General features: G+C 47.9%; 1 protein-coding gene across 1 annotated transcript in view; it reads left to right on the top strand.

Annotated features, from left to right (window-relative positions):
- LOC124004954 (cytoplasmic dynein 2 heavy chain 1-like) overlaps window positions 1-23,129 on the top strand; it is a 176,945-nt gene that overhangs the window by 65,071 nt on the left and 88,745 nt on the right. Inside the window, exons 16-20 of the mRNA XM_046313758.1 lie at window positions 9,488-9,553; window positions 9,683-9,733; window positions 9,831-9,908; window positions 12,044-12,175; window positions 13,075-13,147. Of these exons, the coding sequence (XP_046169714.1) occupies window positions 9,488-9,553; window positions 9,683-9,733; window positions 9,831-9,908; window positions 12,044-12,175; window positions 13,075-13,147 (400 nt within the window). The remainder of the gene's footprint in view (window positions 1-9,487; window positions 9,554-9,682; window positions 9,734-9,830; window positions 9,909-12,043; window positions 12,176-13,074; window positions 13,148-23,129) is intronic.

Raw genomic sequence — 23,129 nt, 5'->3', positions numbered from 1 at the left:
TGTGAGGTCCTGGGCTGGATGTGAGGTCCTGGGCTGGATGTGAGGTCCTGGGCTGGATGTGAGGTCCTGGGCTGGATGTGAGGTCCTGGGCTGGATGTGAGGTCCTGGGCTGGATGTGAGGTCCTGGGCTGGATGTGAGGTCCTGGGCTGGATGTGAGGTCCTGGGCTGGATGTGAGGTCCTGGGCTGGCGTGGTTACAGCTAGTCTGCAGTTGTGAGGCCCATTGGAGGTTCTGCCAAATTCCTTAAAACAATGTTGGAGGCAGCTTGTGGTAGAGAAAAGAACATTCAATTCTCTTGACAACAGTTCTGGTGGACATTCTTGCATTCAGCATGCCAATTGTGCGCTCCCTAAAAATTGAGACATCTGTGTCATTGTGTTGTGTGACAAAACTGAACATTTAAGATTAGCCTTTTATTGTGCCCAGCACAAGGTGCACCTGTATAATGAGCAATGCTGTTTATTCAGCTTCTTGATATGCCACACCTGTCAGGGGTTTGGATTATCTTGGCAAATGAGTAATAAATGCTCACTAACAAGGATGTGCACAACGTATGGAACATTTTTGGGATCTTTTATTTCTGCTTATGAAACACGGGACCAACAATTTCTATGTTTAGTTTATATTTTTGTTCAGTAAACATGTTTTTTCTTTTGGTTATTTTTTGGATAGATAGCTCTTTGTGTTGTTGTTTTCTTACCAGAAGTGATTAGATTCTATGGATTCTTGAATCACAATGAGCTGTTTTCTGTCATGCTGTATCTTCTTCTTTCTTAGTGTATTTCTGTATTGTTTTAGTGATTCACCATGGTGAAGGTGTAAGTTCATATTTTCTGGTTCTCTGTGTTTCTGGTTCGATAGGTTTCTCAATTACTTTCTTTATGTTTTTGCATTCTTCATCGAACCATTTCTCATTATTTTTAGTTGTCTTAGGTTGTCTGCCGGAATTTAAATGTGATGTTAGCTGATAGGTCAAATATATTGTTCAGGCTTCCTACTGCTAACTTTACACGTTCACTATTGCAGGAAAACATTTGGTTCAGAACGTTATCTAGGAGGGATTGTATTTGTTGTTGCTCAAATTTTTGGGGTAGGTTTCTACACCCTGCATCCATCTATAGCAGTGGTCACCAACCGGTCGATCGCGATTGACTTGTCGATCTCCAAGACATTTCTGGTCGATTGTCTAACATTTCTGTTAAAAAAAAACTAACGATAACGCCTTGTATTCTTATTTTTATTTTTTTGACTGGGGCTGTTGGTGGTGCAGCCAATTCAGCTGCCCTGCACGCCAGATAGGCATACTGTTGGTGGTAGGTGCAGCCAATTCAGCTTTCCTGCACGCCAGATAGGCATACTGTTGGTGGTAGGTGCAGCCAATTCAGCTGCCCTGCACGCCAGATAGGCATACTGTTGGTGGTAGGTGCAGCCAATTCAGCTGCCCTGCACGCCAGATAGGCAAACTGTTGGTGGTAGGTGCAGCCAATTCAGCTTTCCTGCACGCCAGATAGGCATACTGTTGGTGGTAGGTGCAGCCAATTCAGCTTTCCTGCACGCCAGATAGGCATACTGTTGGTGGTAGGTGCAGCCAATTCAGCTTTCCTGCACGCCAGATAGGCAAACTGTTGGTGGTAGGTGCAGCCAATTCAGCTTTCCTGCACGCCAGATAGGCATACTGTTGGTGGTAGGTGCAGCCAATTCAGCTGCCCTGCACGCCAGATAGGCAAACTGTTGGTGGTAGGTGCAGCCAATTCAGCTTTCCTGCACGCCAGATAGGCATACTGTTGGTGGTAGGTGCAGCCAATTCAGCTACCCTGCACGCCAGATAGGCAAACTGTTGGTGGTAGGTGCAGCCAATTCAGCTTTCCTGCACGCCAGATAGGCAAACTGTTGGTGGTAGGTGCAGCCAATTCAGCTGCCCTGAATCCAGATAGGCAAACTGTTGCCATTTCATGTGTCTGAATTCACAAACTCTACCTTCCCGGTGGGCCTGGAGAGGAAATGAAGTGCACTATGTCACCACTGGCCAATCAAGATTGCTCAGATGACTGAGTCTGCAGTAATGTAGCAGGCATGAAAGAAAGCTACGGCAAAGTTGATACTGTGAGATTTCAAAACATTTAAAACCCTGACTAGAGAGAGACTGTCAACGAATACAGCAAAGAGCTGCTGTTTTTATGAGTTCATGTTTCAGTTCTTACTCAGCCCTGTCAACACTTTGTATTCAACACTTTTAGAAGACATAAAATGAGCGTTCTTCCTATTTCCACTCAGCGCTACAACAAGCACTGCAGCAGTAATGAATGAGGTGGAAATGGTGTCTATAGGCTTGTGTTGTTATTATTATTATTAGTGGTTTGGGTTTTAATACCATAGAATATTTCACTCTCTGTTCATAGGAGTAACAACATGAATTTGTGCATGAGGCAGAAATGATGCGGTGCGACTCGAGTTTCGTCATCAGCTGGAAGACGGTTTCCCTTTTTGGTCAGAGTCAGTGGAGGAAAGGGAGAGAGGAAGGATGTTGAGAGACTGACCCTCAGTCTGCTGCTCTCTCCCTCCGCTGAGACTGACCCTCAATCTGCTGCTCTCTCCCTCCGCTGAGACTGACCCTCAATCTGCTGCTCTCTCCCTCCGCTGAGACTGACCATCAATCTGCTGCTCTCTCCCTCCGCTGAGACTGACCCTCAATCTGCTGCTCTCTCTCTCCGCTGAGACTGACCCTCAATCTGCTGCTCTCTCTCTCCGCTGAGACTGACCATCAATCTGCTGCTCTCTCCCTCCGCTGAGACTGACCATCAATCTGCTGCTCTCTCCCTCCGCTGAGACTGACCATCAATCTGCTGCTCTCTCCCTCCGCTGAGACTGACCCTCAATCTGCTGCTCTCTCCCTCCGCTGAGACTGACCCTCAATCTGCTGCTCTCTCCCTCCGCTGAGACTGACCCTCAATCTGCTGCTCTCTCCCTCCGCTGAGACTGACCATCAATCTGCTGCTCTCTCCCTCCGCTGAGACTGACCCTCAATCTGCTGCTCTCTCCCTCTGCTGAGACTGACCATCAGATGGAGGCACCCAGTAAAATAAAAAGCTAATGATTTAAATATATGCTCACTCAGCTGTGCCTCACAAGTAATACAACAACGGATCTATTACTGGTGTGATCATACAGCCTAGTTCAAATTTCGAAATGGCCTGAACAGCAATGCATTGGCAGGTAAATTCAAGCAAAGCCAATATGTGGTGATAATGTATTGGGCCTATAGTTTACAGCACAAACCTCATTGCTACAGAACTGTTTTTAATTGGTTAATGTTGCATAGGATTACGTTTTTTAAGCCATGTTAATAAAAAAATCAGTGGTAGATCTCAGCATTTTTACTCAGAAAAGGTTGGTGTCCACTGATCTATAGGGTTAGGGGTTAGGGGTTAGGGGGGAGTATACAGTTTGTTCAGCCTTGATGCCTCGTGGTTTATTATTGCTCCGTTGAATTAGATGGTGATGTTTCTGTGGTCTGATAGGGGTGTCAGTGGGCTGACTGTGAACACTCTGAGAGACTCTGGGTTGAGGTCAGTGGGCTGACTGTGAACACTCTGAGAGACTCTGGGTTGAGGTCAGTGGGCTGACTGTGAACACTGAGAGACTCTGGGTTGAGGTCAGTGGGCTGACTGTGAACACTCTGAGAGACTCTGGGTTGAGGTCAGTGGGCTGACTGTGAACACTCTGAGAGACTCTGGGTTGAGGTCAGTGGGCTAACTGTGAACACTCTGAGAGACTCTGGGTTGAGGTCAGTGGGCAGAACACTCTGGAGACTCTGGGTTGAGGTCAGTGGGCTGACTTGAACACTCTGAGAGACTCTGGGTTGAGGTCACTGTGAACACTCTGAGAGACTCTGGGTTGAGGTCAGTGGGCTGACTTTGAACACTCTGAGAGACTCTGGGTTGAGGTCAGACTCTGGGTTGAGGTCAGTGGGCTGACTGTGGAGACTCTGGGTTGAGGTCAGTGGGCTGTGAACACTCTGAGAGACTCTGGGTTGAGGTCAGTGGGCTGACTGTGAACACTCTGAGAGACTCTGGGTTGAGGTCAGTGGGCTGACTTTGAACACTCTGAGAGACTCTGGGTTGAGGTCTGGGCTGACTCTGGGTTGAGGTCAGTGGGCACTCTGAGAGACTCTGGGTTGAGGTCAGTGGGCTGAGTGGGCTAACTTGAACACTCTGAGAGACTCTCTGAACTCTGAGAGACTCTGGGTTGAGGTCAGTGGGCTGACTGTGAACACTCTGAGAGACTCTGGGTTGAGGTCAGTGGGCTGACTTTGAACACTCTGAGAGACTCTGGGTTGAGGTCAGTGGGCTGACTTTGAACACTCTGAGAGACTCTGGGTTGAGGTCAGTGGGCTGACTTTGAACACTCTGAGAGACTCTGGGTTGAGGTCAGTGGGCTGACTTTGAACACTCTGAGAGACTCTGGGTTGAGGTCAGTGGGGTTGAGAGTCTGGGTTGAGTGGGCTGACTGAACACTCTGAGAGACTCTGAGGTCAGACTCTGGGACTTGAGGTCAGTGGGCTGACTTTGAACACTCTGAGAGACTCTGGACTTTGAACACTCTGAGAGACTCTGGAGTTGAGGTCAGTGGGCTGACTGTGAACACTCTGAGAGACTCTGGGTTGAGGTCAGTGGGCTGACTGTGAACACTCTGAGAGACTCTGGGTTGAGGTCAGTGGGCAGAACACTCTGAGGCTGGGAACACTCTGAGACTCTGGGTTGAGGTCAGTGGGCTAACTGTGAACACTCTGAGAGACTCTGGGTTGAGGTCAGTGGGCTGACTGTGAACACTCTGAGAGACTCTGGGTTGAGGTCAGTGGGCTGACTGTGAACACTCTGAGAGACTCTGGGTTGAGGTCAGTGGGCTGACTGTGAACACTCTGAGAGACTCTGGGTTGAGGTCAGTGATGAAGTAGTCTACAGTACTACTGCTCAGGGATGAGCTACACTACCGGTCAAAAGTTTTACAACACCTACTCATTCAAGGATTCTTTCTATCTTTTTACCTTTTTCTACATTGTAGAATAATAGCAAATACATTAAAACAATGAAATAACACATGGAATCATGTAGTAACCAAAAAGGTTTTAAACAAATACAAATATATTTTATATTTGAGATTCTTCAAATAGCCACCCTTTTGCCTTGATGACAGCTTTGCACACTCTTGGCATTCTCTCAACCAACTTCACCTGGAATGCTTTCCCATCAGTCTTGAAGGAGTTCCCACATATGCTGAGCACTTGTTGGCTGCTTTTCCTTCATTCTGCGGTCCGACTCATCCCAAACCATCTCAATTAGGTTGAGGTCGGGTGATTGTGGAGGCCAGGTCATCTGATGCAACACTCCATCACTCTCCTTCTTGGTAAAATAGCCCTTACACAGCCTGGAGGTTTGTTGGGTCATTGTCCTGTTGAAAAACAAATGATAGGCCCAAACCAGATGGGATGGGGTATCGCTGCAGAATGCTGTGGTAGCCATGCTGGTTAAGTGTTCCTTGAATTCTAAATAAATCACAGACAGTGTCACCAGCATTCAGCTATTCGAAGGTGGGCACTGCTGCCTTCTATAGGTCTGGGCCTGGTAATAAAAGACTGTCCAGGGTGGAGTGGTGGATAGATGTTAGGTTTTGAGGCACAGTCACAGGAAATGCGTGCATTAATTTGCTGTATGGTGGCAGGGTGGAAGTATTTTCGGTGGTAGCAGGGTGAAAATAACCACTCATGAGTTGGGGAAAGTGGAAGAAGTTTTTTCAATCACTCCCTTGAGTGCGGGGGCCACCCTGTCCTGCTGTGCTCTCAGCTCATTTGGGCCTGTGGGCTGTTCTGCTGGCCTCTATGTGGGGGTGGCCAGCTCTCTCATGGGTTGTTCTGTCACACATCATCTTTCTCACCTTCTCCTCTATTGCTCTCACCTTATCCTGCCTCTGGGCCTCCTCCTTCTGCTCCTGCTCTTTCTCCTGTTGAAGTTGTCTCACCACGTGTCTCTCTCACCCTCCAGCTCTCCAGGTCTAGTTGGGGTGGTGTTGTTGTGCTGGGTCTGGTTGTGGGGGTGTTGTTGTGCTGGGTCTGGTTGTGGGGGTGTGTTGTGCTGGGTCTGGTTGTGTTTGGGGTGTTGTTGTGCTGGGTCTGGTTGTGGGGGTGTTGTTGTGCTGGGTCTGGTTGTGGGGGTGTGTTGTGCTGGGTCTGGTTGTGGGGGTGTTGTCGTGCTGGGTCTGGTTGTGGGGGTGTTGTTGTGCTGGGTCTGGTTGTGGGGGTGTGTTGTGCTGGGTCTGGTTGTGGGGGTGTGTTGTGCTGGGTCTGGTTTGGCTGGGTCTGGTTGTGCTGGACTGTTGCGGTTGTTGGGGTGTTGTTGCCTGGGGATGGTTGAGGGGGTGTTGTTGTCTGGGTCTGGTTGAGGGGGTGTTGTCGTCTGGTTGCGGGGGTGTTGTTTGTCCTGGCATTTTTGGGTCTAGTTGAGGGGTTGTTGTTGTTGTCCGGGTCTGGTTGGGGGGGGGGGGGGGTGCTGTTGTCTGGGTCTGGTTGAGGGGTGTTGTTGTCTGGGTCTAGTTGATGGGGTGTTGATGTGCTGGGCTGTTGTCTGGGTCTAGTTGAGGGGGTGTTGTTGTGCTGGACTGTTGTCTGGGTGTAGTTGAGGGGGTGCTGTTGTCTAGGTCTGGTTGAGGTTGTGTTGTTGTCAGGGTGTTGTTTTCTGGGTCTGGTTGGGGGGTGGTGTTGTCTGGGTCTAGTTGGGGGGTGTTGTGCTTGACTGTTGTCTGGGTCTGGTTGAGGGGGTATTGTTGTCTGGGTCTGGTTGAGGGGGTGGTGTTGTCTGGGTCTGGTTGAGGGGGTATTGTTGTCTGGGTCTAGTTGAGGGGGTATTGTTGTCTGGGTCTGGTTGAGGGGGTGGTGTTGTCTGGTTGAGGGGGTGTTGTTGTCTGGGTCTAGTGTGGGGGGTATTGTTGTCTGGGTCTAGTTTGAGGGTGTGTTGTTGTGCTGGACTGTTGTCTGGGTCTATTTGAGGGGGTGTTGTTGTGCTGGACTGTTGTCTGGGTCCAGTTGTGGGGATGTTGTTGTCTGGGTCTGGTTGGAGGGTGTTGTCTGGGTCTGGTTGGGGGGCTGTTGTCTGTCTGGGTCTGGTTGGGGGGGGTGTTGTCTGGGTCTGGTTGGGGGGGTGTTGTCTGGGTCTGGTTGGGGGTGGGGGTGTTGTCTGGGTCTGGTTGGGGGTGGGGGTGTTGTCTGGGTCTGGTTGAGGGGGTGTTGTTGTGCTGGACTGTTGTCTAGGTCTGGTTGAGGGTGTGTTGTTGTCTGGGTCTAGTTGAGGGGTGTTGTTGTCTGGGTCTAGTTGAGGGGGTGTTGTTGTCTGGGTCTGGTTGAGGGGTGGTGTTGTCTGGGTCTGGTTGAGGGGGTGGTGTTGTCTGGGTCTAGTTGGGGGGTGTTGTGCTGGACTGTTGTCTTGGTCTGGTTGAGGGGTGTTGTTGTCTGGGTCTAGTTGGGGGTGTTGTGCTGGACTGTTGTCTGGGTCTGGTTGAGGGGGTGGTGTTGTCTGGGTCTGGTTGAGGGGGTGTTGTTGTCTGGGTTTAGTTGGGGGGGTGTTGTGCTGGACTGTTGTCTGGGTCTGGTTGAGGGGTGTTGTTGTCTGGGTCTGGTTGAGGGGGTGGTGTTGTGCTGGACTATTGTCTGGGTCTGGTTGAGGGGGTGTTGTTGTCTGGGTCTAGTTGAGGGGGTGTTGTGCTGGACTGTTGTCTCGGTCTGGTTGAGGGGGTGTTGTTGTCTGGGTCTAGTTGGGGGTGTTGTGCTGGACTGTTGTCTGGGTCTGGTTGAGGGGGTGTTGTTGTCTGGGTCTGGTTGAGGGGGTGTTGTTGTCTGGGTCTGGTTGAGGGGGTGTTGTTGTCTGGGTCTGGTTGAGGGGTGTTGTTGTGCTGGACTGTTGTCTGGGTCTAGTTGAAGGGGTGTTGTTGTCTGGGTCTGGTTGAGGGGGTGTTGTTGTCTGGGTCTGGTTGAGGGGGTGTTGTTGTGCTGGACTGTTGTCTGGGTCTGGTTGAGGGGGTGTTGTTGTCTGGGTCTAGTTGAGGGGGTGTTGTGCTGGACTGTTGTCTCGGTCTGGTTGAGGGGTGTTGTTGTCTGGGTCTAGTTGGGGGGGGTGTTGTGCTGGACTGTTGTCTGGGTCTGGTTGAGGGGTGTTGTTGTGCTGGACTGTTGTCTGGGTCTAGTTGAAGGGGTGTTGTTGTCTGGGTCTGGTTGAGGGGTGTTGTTGTCTGGGTCTGGTTGAGGGGTGTTGTTGTGCTGGACTGTTGTCTGGGTCTAGTTGAGGGGGTGTTGTTGTCTGGGTCTGGTTGAGGGGTGTTGTTGTCTGGGTCTAGTTGAGGGGGTGTTGTTGTCTGGGTCTGGTTGAGGGGTGTTGTTGTCTGTGTCTGGTTGAGGGGGTGTTGTTGTGCTGGACTGTTGTCTGGGTCTAGTTGAGGGGTGTTGTTGTCTGGGTCTAGTTGAGGGGTGTTGTTGTCTGGGTCTAGTTGAGGGGGTGTTGTTGTCTGGGTCTAGTTGAGGGGGGTGTTGTCTGCGTCTGGTTGAGGGGGTGTTGTTGTGCTGGACTGTTGTCTGGGTCTGTTTGAGGGGGTGTTGTTGTCTGGGTCTGGTTGAGGGGGTGTTGTTGTCTGGGTCTGGTTGAGGGAGTGTTGTTGTGCTGGACTGTTGTCTGGGGAAAAGTCTAAGTTTCTCTAACTCAAAATCTATCTTTTTGTAAAAACATGCTGAAAATTTTCAAGCGCTCATTTGCTCATGACCGGTCTCTCTCTCTGACTCCTCTCTCTCTCTGACTCCTCTCTCTCTCTGACTCCTCTCTCTCTGACCTGTCTCTGACTCCTCTCTCTCTGACCTCTCTCTCTCTCTCTCTCTGACCTGTCTCTCTCTCTCACCTGTCTCTCTCTCGCTCTCTGACCTCTCTCACTCTCTGACCTCTCTCTCTCTGACCTGTCTCTCTCTCTCTCTGACCTGTCTCTCTCTCTCTCTCTGACCTGTCTCTCTCTCTGACCTGTCTCTCTCTCTCTCTCTGACCTGTCTCTCTCTCTGACCTCTCTCTCTCTCGCTCTCTGACCTCTCTCACTCTCTGACCTCTCTCTCTCTCTGACCTGTCTCTCTCTCTCTCTCTCTGACCTGTCTCTCTCTCTCACTCTCTGACCTCTCTCTCTCTCTGACCTGTCTCTCTCTCTCTCTGACCTGTCTCTCTCTCTCTCTCTGACCTCTCTCTCTCTCTCTGACTCGTCTCTGTCGCTCTCCCCCACCCTCTGTCTCTGACTCTTGTTTCTCTTACTCTCTCCCCCCTCCCTCCCTCTCTCTTTCTCTCTCTCTCTCTCTGACACCTCTCTCTCTGACTCCTCTCTCTCTCTCTCTCTCTCTCTCTCTCTCTCTCTCTGACTCTTCTTTCTCTCTCTCCCCCTCCCTCCCCCTCTCTCTCTGTACTTACTCTGCAGGCTGACCAGCTGATGTTTGCCATGCACTTTGTCAGAGGGATGCATCCAGACCTCTTCCAAGAGAATGTAAATTATAACCATTCATAACATGATCATTATCAGATATAGGCTTTTCCTCTTCAGTCAGGAAGTCCTGTCCATCTGACATCATCTCCTATTAATCCTAATGCTGTTGTCTCTCTGCTTCCACGACAGGAGTGGGATGCCTTCACTGGCCTTGTAGTAGGGGATATGGTGAGAAAGGCGGTACGTACAACCGTGTGTGTGTCCCAAACACACTCTGTCTCATTCACCTCATCTCTCTTATCACAGTTGAACTGATCTTCTAGTTTTCCACCTACAGGATACCCAGAAATCTTTGCAGGAGCAGATTCCTTCCTGGATCGATCAAGAGAGACTTGGAGCTGTAGCCATGTTCAAGGTTCGTATAAATGTTCTAGGTTCGTACACTGAGTGTACAAAACACCTTTTTTAATATTGAGTTGCACCCCCCTTTCCCTCAGAACATTCTCAATTCGTCGGGGCATGGACTCTACAAGGTGTTGAAAGTGTTCCACAGGGATGCTGGCCCATGTTGACTCCAATCCTTCCCACAGTTGTGTCAAGTTGACTGGATGTCCTTTGGGTGGTGGACCATTCTTCATACACACGGGAAACTGTTGAGCGTGAAAAACCCAGCAGCTTTGCAGTTCTTGGCATAAACCGGTGCACCTGGCACCTACTACCATACCCCGTTCAAAGGCACTTAAATATTTTGTCTTGCCCATTGACCCTCTGAATGACACACATACACAATCCATGTCTCAATTGTCTCAAAGCTTAAAACTCCTTCTTTAACCTGTCTCCTCCCCTTCATCTACAGTGATTGAAGAGGATTTAACAAGTAATGTTAATAAGTGGTCATAGCTTTCACCTGGATTCACCTGGTCAGTCTGTCATGGAAAGTGTTCTTAATGTTTTGTATAGTCAGTGTATATAAATTCAAAAAAAAAGAAACGTCCTCTCACTGTCAACTGCGTTTATTTTCAGAAAACAAATTTGTGTAAGTATTTGTATGAACATAACAAGATTCAACAACTGAGACATAAACTGAACAAGTCCTACAGACATGTGACTAACAGAAATGGAATAATGTGTCCCTGAACAAAGGGGGGTCAAAATCAGAAGTAACAGTCAGTGTCTGGTGTGGCCACCAGCTGCATTAAGTACTGCAGTGCATCTCCTCCTCATGGACTGTACCAGATGTGCCAGTTGTTGCTGTGAGGTGTTACCCCACTCTTCCATCAAGGCACCTGCAAGTTCCCAGACATTTCTGGGGGGAATGTCCCTATCCCTCACCCACCGAACCAACAGGTCCCAGACGTGCTCAGTGTGATTGAGATCCGGGCTCTTCGCTGGCCATGGCAGAACACTGACATTCCTGTCTTGCAGGAAATCATGCACAGAATTAGCAGTATGGCTGGTGGCATTGTCATGCTGGAGGGTCATGTCAGGATGAGCCTGCAGGAAGGTTAACACATGAGGGAGGAGGATGTCTTCCCTGTAACGCACAGCGTTTAGATTGCCTGCAATGACAACAAGTTCACTGCGATGATGCTGTGACACACCGCCCCAGACCATGACAGACCCTGCACCTCCAAATCAATCTCACTCCAGGGTACAGGCCTCGGTGTAACTCTCATTCCTTCGATGATAAACGCGAATCCGACCATCAACCCTGGTGAGACAAAACCGCAACTCGTCAGTGAAGAGCACTTTCTGCCAGTCCTGTCTGGTCCAGCGACGGTGGGTTTGTGCCCATAGGCAATGTTGTTGCCGGTGAGGACCTGCCTTACAACAGACCTCCAAGCCCTCAGTCCAGCCTCTCTCAGCCTATTGCGGACAGTCTGAGCACTGCTGGAGGCATTGCGTGTTCCTGGTGTAACTCGGGCAGTTGTTGTTGCCATCCTGTACCTGTCCCGCAGGTGTGATGTTCAGATGCACCGATCCTGTGCACGTGGTGTTACACGTGGTCAGCCACTGCGAGGACGATCAGCTGTCCGTCCTGTCTCCCTGCAGCGCTGTCTTGGGCGTCTCACAGTACGGACATTGCAACTTATTGCCCTGGCCACATCTGCAGTCCTCATGCCTCCTTGCAGCATGCCTAAGGCATGTTCACGCAGATGAGCAGGGACCCTGGGCATCTTTCTTTTGGTGTTTTTCAGAGTCAGTAGAAAGGCCTCTTTAGTGTCCTAAGTTTTCCTAACTGTGACCTTAACTGCCAGTCTGTGAGCTGTTAGTGTCTTAATGACCGTTCCACAGGTGCGTGTTCATTAATAGAACAAGCATGAGGCACAGTGTTTAAACCTTTTACAACGAAGATCTGTGAAGTTATTTGGATTTTTACTAATTATTTTTGAAAGACAGGGTCCTGAAAAGGGGGACGTTTCTTTTTTTGCTGAGTTTACCATGTTCAAGGTTTGTATACATACATTCACACTGTGCAAGGAGATTCTCTTTGGCTTTTTAGCTTTGTCCTTTCATTCCATCCCTCTTTTCTCCACTCTTCTGATGTAGAGTACATTCCCAGGCCTGTACCAGTCTCTGTGTCTGAGTGACTCGGATCTCTGGCTCTCCTTCTCACGGAGCTCCAACTGTGAACAGGAAGTCCCGCCCTCCATCGCCAAGAAGATCAAACCGTTCCAGCAGGTTAGGTGTCAATCACTGATTAACATGAGTAAATCCTTGTTTCACACTGATACATAATTAATTGGCCTTTATGTTTAGTTATTTACAGGATAAGCTCTCTTTACAGTGCTCCCAGATTGAGGCATTTCCTACTCCCTCTTCATTTTCCCCTCTTCTCATGTCTCCCCTCTTCTCCCATCTCCTCTTCTCCCCTCTCCTCTTCTCCCGTCTCCTCTCCTCTTCCTCCTCTCCTCCCGTCTCCCCTCTCCTCTTTTCCCCTCTCCTCTTCTCCCCCCTCCCCTCCTCTTCTCCCCCCTCCTCTCCTCACGTCTCCCCTCTGCTCACGTCTCCCCTCTCCTCTTCTCCCTCTCCTTTTCTCCCCCTCCTCTCCTCCCGTCTCTCCTCTCCTCTTCTCTCCTCTTCTCCCCTCTCCTCTCCTCCCATCTCCCCTCTCCTCTCCTCCCATCTCCCCTCTCCTCCCGTCTCCCCTCTCCTCTCTTCTCCCCTCTCCTCTTCTCCCCTCTCCTCCCGTCTCCCCTCTCCTCTCATCTCCTCTCCTCTTATCCCCTCTCCTCTTCTCCCCTCTCCCCTCTCCTCTTCTCCCCCTCCTCTCCTCCCGTCTCCCCTCCCGTCTCTCCTCCCCTCTCCTCTTCTCCCCTCTCCTCTCCTCTTCTCCCCTCTCCTCTTCTCCCCTCTCCTCTCATCTTCTCCCCTCTTCTCTTCTCCCCTCTCCTCTTCTCCCCTCTCCTCTTCTCTCCTCTTCTCCCCTCTCCTCTCCTCCCCTCTCCTCTCCTCTCGTCTCCCCTCTCGTCTCCTCTCCTCTTCTCCCCTCTCCTCTTCTCCCCTCTCCTCTCGTCTCCCCTCTCCTCCCATCTCCTCTTCTCACGTCTCCCCTCTCCTCTCCCTCTTTCTCCTTGCAGGTGCTGTTGGTTCAGGCCATCAGGCCAGATAGACTACAGAGTGCCATGGCTGCCTTCACCTCGCAGGCCCTGGGTGAGTGTGTGTGTGAGTGTGTGTGTGAGGGATCCCTTCCGTCCACCATAAATCTGTCTGTCTGGTAAAAGTGTCACACCGTAAACACACAGAGGTCAACCGCATCGGATGCATCTCTTCTCACTGCAGACGCATTTCAGTGAGTCAGCACTTTATACAACTGATGGACTTGAGGAGCCATCAGTCCATATAACACCAACACACACACATGCATATGTAGAGAACCAGCCACCATCACATACACACAGAAACACATGAGCACACACCTGCAGAGAGAAAGAGAGTATGCTCACATACGGTTCCTGTCCTCCATGAATGGAGTTGCCTGATACAGCGACGATTGGGGACGTGTACAGTGATTCATAGACAGTCATTACTCTTAATTTGCCACTAACACACACACACACACACACACACACAGACACACGTGAACGCACACAGTAAATTCATCTCTAGCCATTACTCTTAATTTGACACACACACTCACACACACACACACACGGCTATATGCACACACATCCAAACCTCCATAATCTATCAGCTGTGTGTGTGTGTGTGTGTGTGTGTGTGTGTGTGTGTGTGTGTGTGTGTGTGTGTGTGTGTGTGTGTGTGTGTGTGTGTGTGTGTGTGTGTGTGTGTGTGTGTGTGTGTGTGTGTGTGTGTGTGTGTGTGTGTGTGTGTGTGTGTGTGTGTGTGTGTGTGTGTGTGTGTGTGTGTGTGTGTGTGTGGACCTGCTGGATGTGTGGTGATTTTTCTTCATTATGCCAGCGGGCTCAGAAGGGAACACAAATGATATGATTGGACGATTAGCCCCATGGAGGGAGAACAGATTGGCTGTAATTCACTGGAGTCACGGAGGTCTGACGAGGTTTGTCCTGCGTGCGTACCTGCCCGCGCACGTATTCATCTATCTGGGGGAGCAGTTGTCCATCTTCCCATGTTGACCTTGTTCCAGTGGGCAAATGATTGTTTCTCTACAATTTTCACGACCATAAAATTTAAATTAATATCCCTGGAATGTATTTGCTTAAAACACAGAACATGACATGCGCTTATTTGAGCCAGGCTTCTATTTGAGCCAGGCTTCTATTTGAGCCAGGCTTCTATTTGAGCCAGGATTCTAATTGAGACAGGCTTCTATTTGAGCCAGGATTCTATTTGAGCCAGGCTTCTATTTGAGCCAGGCTTCTATTTGAGCCAGGATTCTAATTGAGACAGGCTTCTATTTGAGCCAGGATTCTAATTGAGACAGGCTTCTATTTGAGCCAGGCTTCTATTTGAGCCAGGATTCTAATTGAGACAGGCTTCTATTTGAGCCAGGATTCTAATTGAGACAGGCTTCTATTTGAGCCAGGATTCTAATTGAGACAGGCTTCTATTTGAGCCAGGCTTCTATTTGAGCCAGGCTTCTATTTGAGCCAGGCTTCTATTTGAGCCAGGCTTCTATTTGAGCCAGGCTTCTATTTGAGCCAGGCTTCTATTTGAGCCAGGATTCTAATTGAGACATACTTCTATTTGAGCCAGGCTTCTATATGAGACAGGATTCTAATTGAGACATACTTCTATTTGAGCCAGGCTTCTATATGAGACATACTTCTATTTGAGACAGACTTCTATTTGAGCCAGGCGTCAATTCTTTTTTATACATAAAAAAAATATATATATATATATATATATTATTATTATTTTTTTTTTTTTACCTTTATTTAACTAATTCTTATTTTCAATGAAGTTCTAGAAACAGTGGGTTAACTTCCTTGTTCAGGGGCAGAACAACAGATTTGTACCATGTCAGCTCGGGGATTTGATCTTGCAACCTTTCGGTTACTAGCCCAAAGCTTTAACCACTAGGCTCCCTCCCGCTCCAATTCCTTAATGCAAATCAATTTCTTTATTTTCTGCGCTAATATGTTATCATTTACACATTGTGTCACATTTCTTTTATCTTAGTATGGCTCTCTCAAAAAAAAATCTCTAATCTCACTAATTATTCTCCTCTTTGACTGTGTGTTTTGGTCAGTTGTTACTTTCGCCACTAGGGGGCGATCGGCCAATTCCTAGGGTTCTTTACTCCTGAAGTTGTTGACTGTTTCTGTGCTTGCCAGTTAGCTAGCAGTACTCCGCAGTAAGCAGCCAATGGCTAGCAGTTTCTTACTGGTGATAACAATTGATGATTGGTATAATTTACGGAATTATTTTATGTAACAAATCGAACATTAAACCTTGTGAACAATTCATGGTAACCTCGTAAAAGATTACTTTTGAGAAACGGATGTTAAAATGAAATGTGTGACGTTGCCCGGCTATTAAACGGGAGACGTCTTTTTGGTGCTCTGCGTTTTAATTGACATTTTTAAGGTATTTTCTCTGAAGAAACAGCCGCGCATTCCAGTCATTCCTCTCAGGACGTTATCCATGACTGGACAATCTACCATATCTGCTTCTCTATTCTCCCCCTCTGCCATCTACCTCCCTGGCTATTTCTCTTTAACATCTCCTCTCAATCTATACCTCTGGTTTTCCTCCATCTCTTTCACTTCATTTCTTCCTCAGTCTGTCGTTTGAGCACACACACACACACACGCACACACACTAATCTGCCAGGAAACACAGGGTTCTTTCTGCCTAATGAGCCACCTATTCATTCTGTTAATCCTGCTAATTTCATGTAGGTTTATGCCAGCACTATCAATGACTCAGCAAATTGGTGTTTGTGTGTTTTAGTTTGAAGCCATACATATGAAAGATTCACAAATGCTGAATAAGACTGATAATTGGACTGCTACACAGTTAGATTTCTCTCTCTCTCTCTCTCTCTCTCTCTCTCTCTCTCTCTCTCTCTCTCTCTCTCTCTCTCTCTCTCTCTCTCTCTCTCTCTCTCTCTCTCTCTCTCTCTCTCTCTCTCTCTCTCTCTCTCTCTCTCTCTCTCTCTCTCTCTCTCTCTCTCTCTCTCTTTCTCTCTTTCTCTCTCTTCTCTCCTTTCTCTTCTTTCTCTTCTTTCTCCTTTCTCTTTCTCATCTTCTTTCTCTTCTTTCTCTTCTTTCTCTCTCTTATCTCTCTTCTTTCTCTTCTTCTCTCTCTCAAAATACAATTCAAGGGGCTTTATTGGCATGGGAAATGTGTTAACATTGCCAAAGCAAGTGAGGTAGATAATATACAAAAGTGAAATAAACAATCAAAATTAACAGTAAACATTACACATACAGAAGTTTCAAAACAATAAATAATATATAATAATAATAATAATATATGCCATTTAGCAGACGCTTTTATCCAAAGCGACTTACAGTCATGTGTGCATACATTCTATGTATGGGTGGTCCCGGGGATCGAACCCACTACCCTGGCGTTACAAGCGCCATGCTCTACCAACTGAGCTACAGAAGGACCACAAAATAAATAATAAATGTCATATTATACATATACAGTGTTGTAACGATTTACAAATGGTTAATGTACAAAAGGGAAAATAAATAAGCATAAATATGGGTTGTATTTACAATGGTGTTTGTTCTTCACTGGTTGCCCTTTTCTTGTGGCAACAGGTCACAAATCTTGCTGCTGTGATATTTCACCCAGTACATATGGGAGTTTATCAAAATGGGGTTTGTTTTTTCTAATCTGAGGGAAATATGTGTCTCTAATATGGTCATACATTGGGCAGGAGGTTAGGAAGTGCAGCTCAGTTTCCACCTAATTTGTGGGCAGTGTGCACATAGCCTGTCTTCTCTTGAGAGCCATGTCTGCCTATGGCGGCCTTTCTCAATAGCAAGGCTATGCTCACTGAGTCTGTACATAGTCAAAGCTTTCCTTAAGTTTGGGTCAGTCACAGTGGTCAGGTATTCTGCCACTGTGTACTCTCTGTTTAGGGCCAAATAGCATTCTAGTTTGCTCTGTTTTTTTGTAAATTCTTTCCAATGTGTCAAGTAATTCTCTTTTTGTTTTCTCATGATTTGCTTGGGTCTAATTGTGCTGCTGTCCTGGGGCTCTGTGGGGTGTTTTGTGTTTGTGAACAGAGCCCCAGGACCAGCTTGCTTAGGGGACTCTTCTCCAGGTTAATCTCTCTGTAGGTGATGGCTTTGTTATGGAAGGTTTGGGAATCGCTTCCTTTTAGGTGATAATTAGTGGGTATCGGCCTAATTCTGCTCTGCATGCATAGTTTGGTGTTCTACGTTGTACACGGAGGATATTTTTGCAGAATTCTCCATGTAGTCTCAATTTGGTGTTTGTCCCATTTTGTGAAGTCTTGGTTGGTGAGCGGACCCCAGACCTCACAACCGTAAAGGGCAATGAGCTCTATGACTGATTCAAGTATTTTTAGCCAGATCTTAATCGGTATGTTGAATTTTATGTTCCTTTTGATGGCATATAATGCCCTTGCCTTGACTCGCAGATCGTTCACAGCTTTGTGGAAGTTACCTGTGGCGCTGATGTTTAGGCCAAGGTTTGTGTAGTTTTTTGTGTGCTCTTGGGCAAATGGTGTCTAGACGGAATTTGTATTTGTGGTCCTGGTGACTGGGCCTTTTTTGGAACACCATTATTTTGGTCTTACTGAGATTTACTGTCAGGGCCCAGGTCTGGCTGAATCTGTGCAGAATATCAAGGTGCTGCTGTAGGCCCTCCTTGGTCTGTGACAGAAGCATCAGATCATCAGCAAATAGTAGACATTTGACTTCGGATTCTAGTAGGGTGAGGCCCGGTGCTGCAGACTGTTCTAGTGCCCGTGCCAATTCGTTGATATATATGTTGACCACACACTTATTGTTTGTGTACATGGATTTATAAAGTCGTATGTGTTACTCCCAACACCACTTGTTTGTATAGCAGGCTCTCATGGCAAATTGAGTTGAAGGCTTTTTTTAAAAATCAACAAAGCATGAGAAGACTTTGCCTTTGTTTTGGTTTGTTTGGTTGTCAATTAGGGTGTGCAGGGTGAATACATGGTCTGTTGGATGGTCATTTGGTAAAAAGCCAATTTGACATTTGCTCAGTACATTGTTTTCATTGAGGAAATGTACGAGTCTGCTGTTAATGATAATGCAGAGGATTTTCCCAAGGTTGCTGTTGACACATATCCCACGGTAGTTATTGGGGTCAAATTTGTCTCCACTTTTGTGGATTGGGTTGATCAGTCCTTGGTTCCATATATTGGGGAAGATGCCAGAGCTAAGGATGATGTTAAAGAGTTTAATTATAGCCAATTGGAATTTGTGGTTAGTATATTTCATCATTTCATTAAGGATACCATCAACACCACAGGCCTTTTTGGGTTGGAGGGTTTTTATTTTGTCCTGTAACTCATTCAATGTAATTGGAGAATCCAGTGGGTTCTGGTGGTCTTTAATAGTTGATTCTAAGATCTGTATTTGATCATGTATATGTTTTTGCTCTTGATTCTTTGTTATAGAGCCAAAAAGATTGGAGAAATGGTTTACCCAGACATCTCCATTTTGGATAAATAATTATTTGTGTTGTTGTTTGTTTAGTGTTTTCCAATTTTCCCAGAAGTGTTTAGAGTCTATGGATTCTTCAATTACATTGAGTTGCTGTTCCTTCTTTTTCCGTAGTGTATTTCTGTATTGTTTTAGTGATTCACCATAGTGAAGACGTAGACTCAGGTTTTCCGGGTCTCTATGTTTTTGGTTGGACAGGTTTCTGGTCTGATAGGGGTGTCAGTGGGCTGACTGTGAACGCTCTGAGAGACTCTGGGTTGAGGTCAGTGGGCTGACTGTGAACGCTCTGAGAGACTCTGGGTTGAGGTCAGTGGGCTGACTGTGAACGCTCTGAGAGACTCTGGGTTGAGGTCAGTGGGCTGACTGTGAACGCTCTGAGAGACTCTGGGTTGAGGTCAGTGGGCTGACTGTGAACGCTCTGAGAGACTCTGGGTTGAGGTCAGTGGGCTGACTGTGAACGCTCTGAGAGACTCTGGGTTGAGGTCAGTGGGCTGACTGTGAACGCTCTGAGAGACTCTGGGTTGAGGTCAGTTGGCTGACTGTGAACGCTCTGAGAGACTCTGGGTTGAGGTCAGTGGGCTGACTGTGAACGCTCTGAGAGACTCTGGGTTGAGGTCAGTGGGCTGACTGTGAACGCTCTGAGAGACTCTGGGTTGAGGTCAGTGGGCTGACTGTGAACGCTCTGAGAGACTCTGGGTTGAGGTCAATGATAAAGTAGTCGACAGTACTCCTGCCAAGAGATGAGCTATAGGTGTACCTACCATAGGAGTCCCCTTGAAGCCTACCACTGTCTATGTACATACTCAACGTGCGACAGAGCTGCAGGAGTTGTGACCCATTTTTGTTGATTATGTTGTCATAGTTGTGCCTAGGGGGGCGTATGTGGGAGGGAATGCTGTCACCTGCAGGCAGGTGTTTATCCCCCTGTGTGCTGAGGGTGTCAGGTTCTTGTCCGGTTCTGGCATTTAGGTCGACACAGACTAGTACATGTCCCTGGGCCTGGAAATGATTGATTTCCCCCTCCAGGATGGAGAAGCTGTCTTCATGAAATAACGGGGATTCTATTGGGGGGTGGATATAGGTAGCACACAGGAGGACATTTTTCTCTGTTAAGATCATTTCCTTTTGAATTTCTAGCCAGATATAAAATGTTCCTGTTTTGATTAATTTAATGGAGTGAGTTAGGTCTGCTCTATACCAAATTAGCATACCCCCTGAGACTCTTCCATGTTTCACACCTGGTAGTTTGGTGGATGGGATCAGCTCTCTGTAACCTAGAGGGCAACCAGTGGGTCCGTCTCCTCTATACCAGGTTTCTTGCAGGATGACAACGTCTGTATTACCGATTTCTTTGGTGAAGTCCGGGTTCCTGCTCTTTAGGCCAAAGGCAGGTGACCTCAGGCCTTGGATATTCCAGGATGATATAGTGATGGATTTGTGTTCCATAAAGTGTCCAATGTTGTTGGTCGTGTGGTTTGGCCTCAGACCAGTAAGTGTGAGCAGAGCCTGCTGAGCATCTGGTACATGCCATTGGCTTGGGCGAGTGTGAGAGTGGGGGTTGGGCCTGTTTGCCCGCTCACTGCCTGGCGTATGTGTGACTTCCATGTTGAGGCCCTCTTTGGGGTGCATGGGGTGGGCAGGAGGGGCATAGGTCTGATCTGAGTGGGCCTAGATGGGGTGTGGACATGGTTGGCGTGGGGGGGTGTTGATTGGTTGGGGTGGAGATGTGGATGTGTCTGGGGGTGCTGTGGTCTGGATGTAAGTCTTCTTGGCGTGGGTCCTCTATGTGTAGGTCCAGGGGGGATCCCGCAGGTCTGGGAGGGTGTCTCGCTTGTCTGGGCGGTGTCTATTGATCTGTTGCTCCTGTGTGAAGTGTTGGGACTGTGTTTGAGAGCTATGATTTTAGAGTCCGGGCGAAGGTGGGCACTGCTGCCTTGTAGAGGTGGACCTGGTCATAGAGGCTAAACAAGTCCAGGGTGCAGTGGTGGGCCAGGAAAACATTTGGTTTTGAGGCACAGTCACAGGAAATACTTGCATTTACCTGCTGTATTGTAGCAGGGTGGAGATAACCACTTGTTCATTGGGAAAAGTAGAAGAAGCTTTTTCAATCACTCCCTTGAGTGCTGTGCTCTCAGATCGTTTGTGCCTGTGTGTATTATTATGTGGCTAGGTGAGCCTAGTTGGTCCTCAGACAGAAGGTCTAGGGCGCGCTGGGTGAACCTAGTTGGTCCTCAGACAGAAGGTCTAGGGCGCGCTGGGTGAACCTAGTTGGTCCTCAGACAGAAGGTCTAGGGTGCGCTGGGTGAACCTAGTTGGTCCTCAGACAGAAGGTCTAAGGTGCGCTGGGTGAACCTAGTTGGTCCTCAGACAGAAGGTCTAGGGCGCGCTGGGTGAACCTAGTTGGTCCTCAGACAGAAGGTCTAGGGTGCGCTGGGTGTTTGGACACCAGAGTTTAGACACACTGTGTTTGGAAAAACATTTTTTTTTCTTGAATATATACTGCTCAAAAAAATAAAGGGAACACTAAAATAACACATCCTAGATCTGAATGAATGAAATATTCTTATTAAATACTTTTTTTCTTTACATAGTTGAATGTGCTGAAACCAAAATCACACAAAAATTATCAATGGAAATCAAATTTAGAAGGTGAAGTGGTGTGTAGAGGCTGGACTTGGCCAGGGGTTGATGGGATGGAGAGGAGGAGATGGGACGACAAGGATCTGACAGGTTATTGGAGCGCTGGTGTTCGCACTTCTGTGGCAATAATCAAATCAATGTATTTATATAGCCCTTCATACATCAGCTGATATCTCAACGTGCTGTACAGAAACCCAGCCTAAAACCCCAAACAGCAAGCAATGCAGGTGTAGAAGCACGGTGGCAAGGAAAAACTCCCTAGAAAGGCCAAAACCTAGGAAGAAACCTAGAGAGGAACCAGGCTATGAGGGGTGGTCAGTCCTCTTCTGGCTGTGCCGGGTGGAGATTATAACAGAACATGGACAAGATGTTCAAATGTTCATAGATGACCAGCAACGTCAAATAATAATAATCACAGTGGTTGTAGAGGGTGCAGCAAGTCAGCACCTCAGGAGGAAATGTCAGTTGGCTTTTCATAGCCAGCCGATCATTAAGAGTATCTCTACCACTCCTTCTGTCTCTAGAGAGTTGAAAATAGCAGGTCTGAGACAGGTAGCACGTCCGGTGAACAGGTCAGGACTCCATAGCCGTAGGCAGAACAGTTGAAACTGGAGCAGCAGCACGGCCAGGTGGACTGGGGACAGCAAGGAGTCATCATGCCAGGTAGTCCTGAGGCATGGTCCTAGGGCTCAGGTCCTCCGAGAGAGAGAGAATTAGAGAGAAAGAGAGAATTAGAGAGAGCACACTTAAATTCGCACAGGACACCGGATAAGACAGGACAAGTACTCCAGATATAACAAACTGACCCTAACCCACCGACACATAAACTACTGCAGCATAAATACTGGAGGCTGAGACAGGAGGGGTCAGTAGACACTGTGGCCCCATCTGATGATACCCCCGGACAGGGCCAAACAGGAAGTATATAACCCCACCCACTTTGCCAAAGCACAGCCCCCACACCACTAGAGGGATATCTTCAACCATCAACTTACCATCCTGAAACAAGGCCGAGTATAGCCCACAAAGATCTCCGCCACGGCACAACCCAAGTGGGGGTGCCAACCCAGACAGGAAGATCACGTCAGTGACTCAACCCAATCATGTGACGCACCCCTCCTAGGGACGGCATGGAAGGGACGGCATGGAAGAGCACCAGTAAGCCAGTGACTCAGCCCCTGTAATAGGGTTAGAGGCAGAGAATCCCAGTGGAAAGAGGGGAACTGGCCAGGCAGAGACAGCAAGGGCGGTTCGTTGCACCAGAGCCTTTCCGTTCACCTTCACACTCCTGGGCCAGACTACACTCAATCAGATGACCCACTGAAGAGATGAGTCTTCAGTAAAGACTTAAAAGTTGAGACCGAGTCTGCGTCTCTGACATGGGTAGGCAGAACATTCCATAAAAATGGAGCTCTATGGGAGAAAAGCCCTGCCTCCAGCTGTTTGCTTAGAAATTCTAGGGATAATTAGGAGGCCTGCGTCTTGTGACCGTAGCGTACGTGTAGGTATGTACGGCAGGACCAAATCAGAGAGATAGGTAGGAGCAAGCCCATGTAATGCTTTTTAGGTTAGCAGTAAAACCTTGAAATCAGCCCTTGCCTTAACAGGAAGCCAGAGGCTAGCACTGGAGTAATATGATCACATTTTTTGGTTCTAGTCAGGATTGTAGCAGCTGTATTTAGCACTAACTGAAGTTTATTTAGTGCTTTATCTGGGTAGCCGGAAAGTAGAGCATTGCAGTAGTCTAACCTAGAAGTAACAAAAGCATGGATTCATTTTTCTGTATCATTTTTGGACAAAAAGTTTCTTATTTTTGCAATGTTACGTAGATGGAAAAAAGCTGTCCTTGAAACAGTAACGCCGAGGTCCTTTAAGGAGGAGTCTGCTTC

This window comes from Oncorhynchus gorbuscha, linkage group LG19 (assembly GCF_021184085.1).
Source record: "Oncorhynchus gorbuscha isolate QuinsamMale2020 ecotype Even-year linkage group LG19, OgorEven_v1.0, whole genome shotgun sequence".
In the NCBI taxonomy this organism is placed as follows: Eukaryota; Metazoa; Chordata; class Actinopteri; order Salmoniformes; family Salmonidae; genus Oncorhynchus; species Oncorhynchus gorbuscha.
The sequence above is the reverse complement of the archived record's forward strand: the minus strand, read 5'-3'. Positions and strand labels throughout refer to the sequence as shown.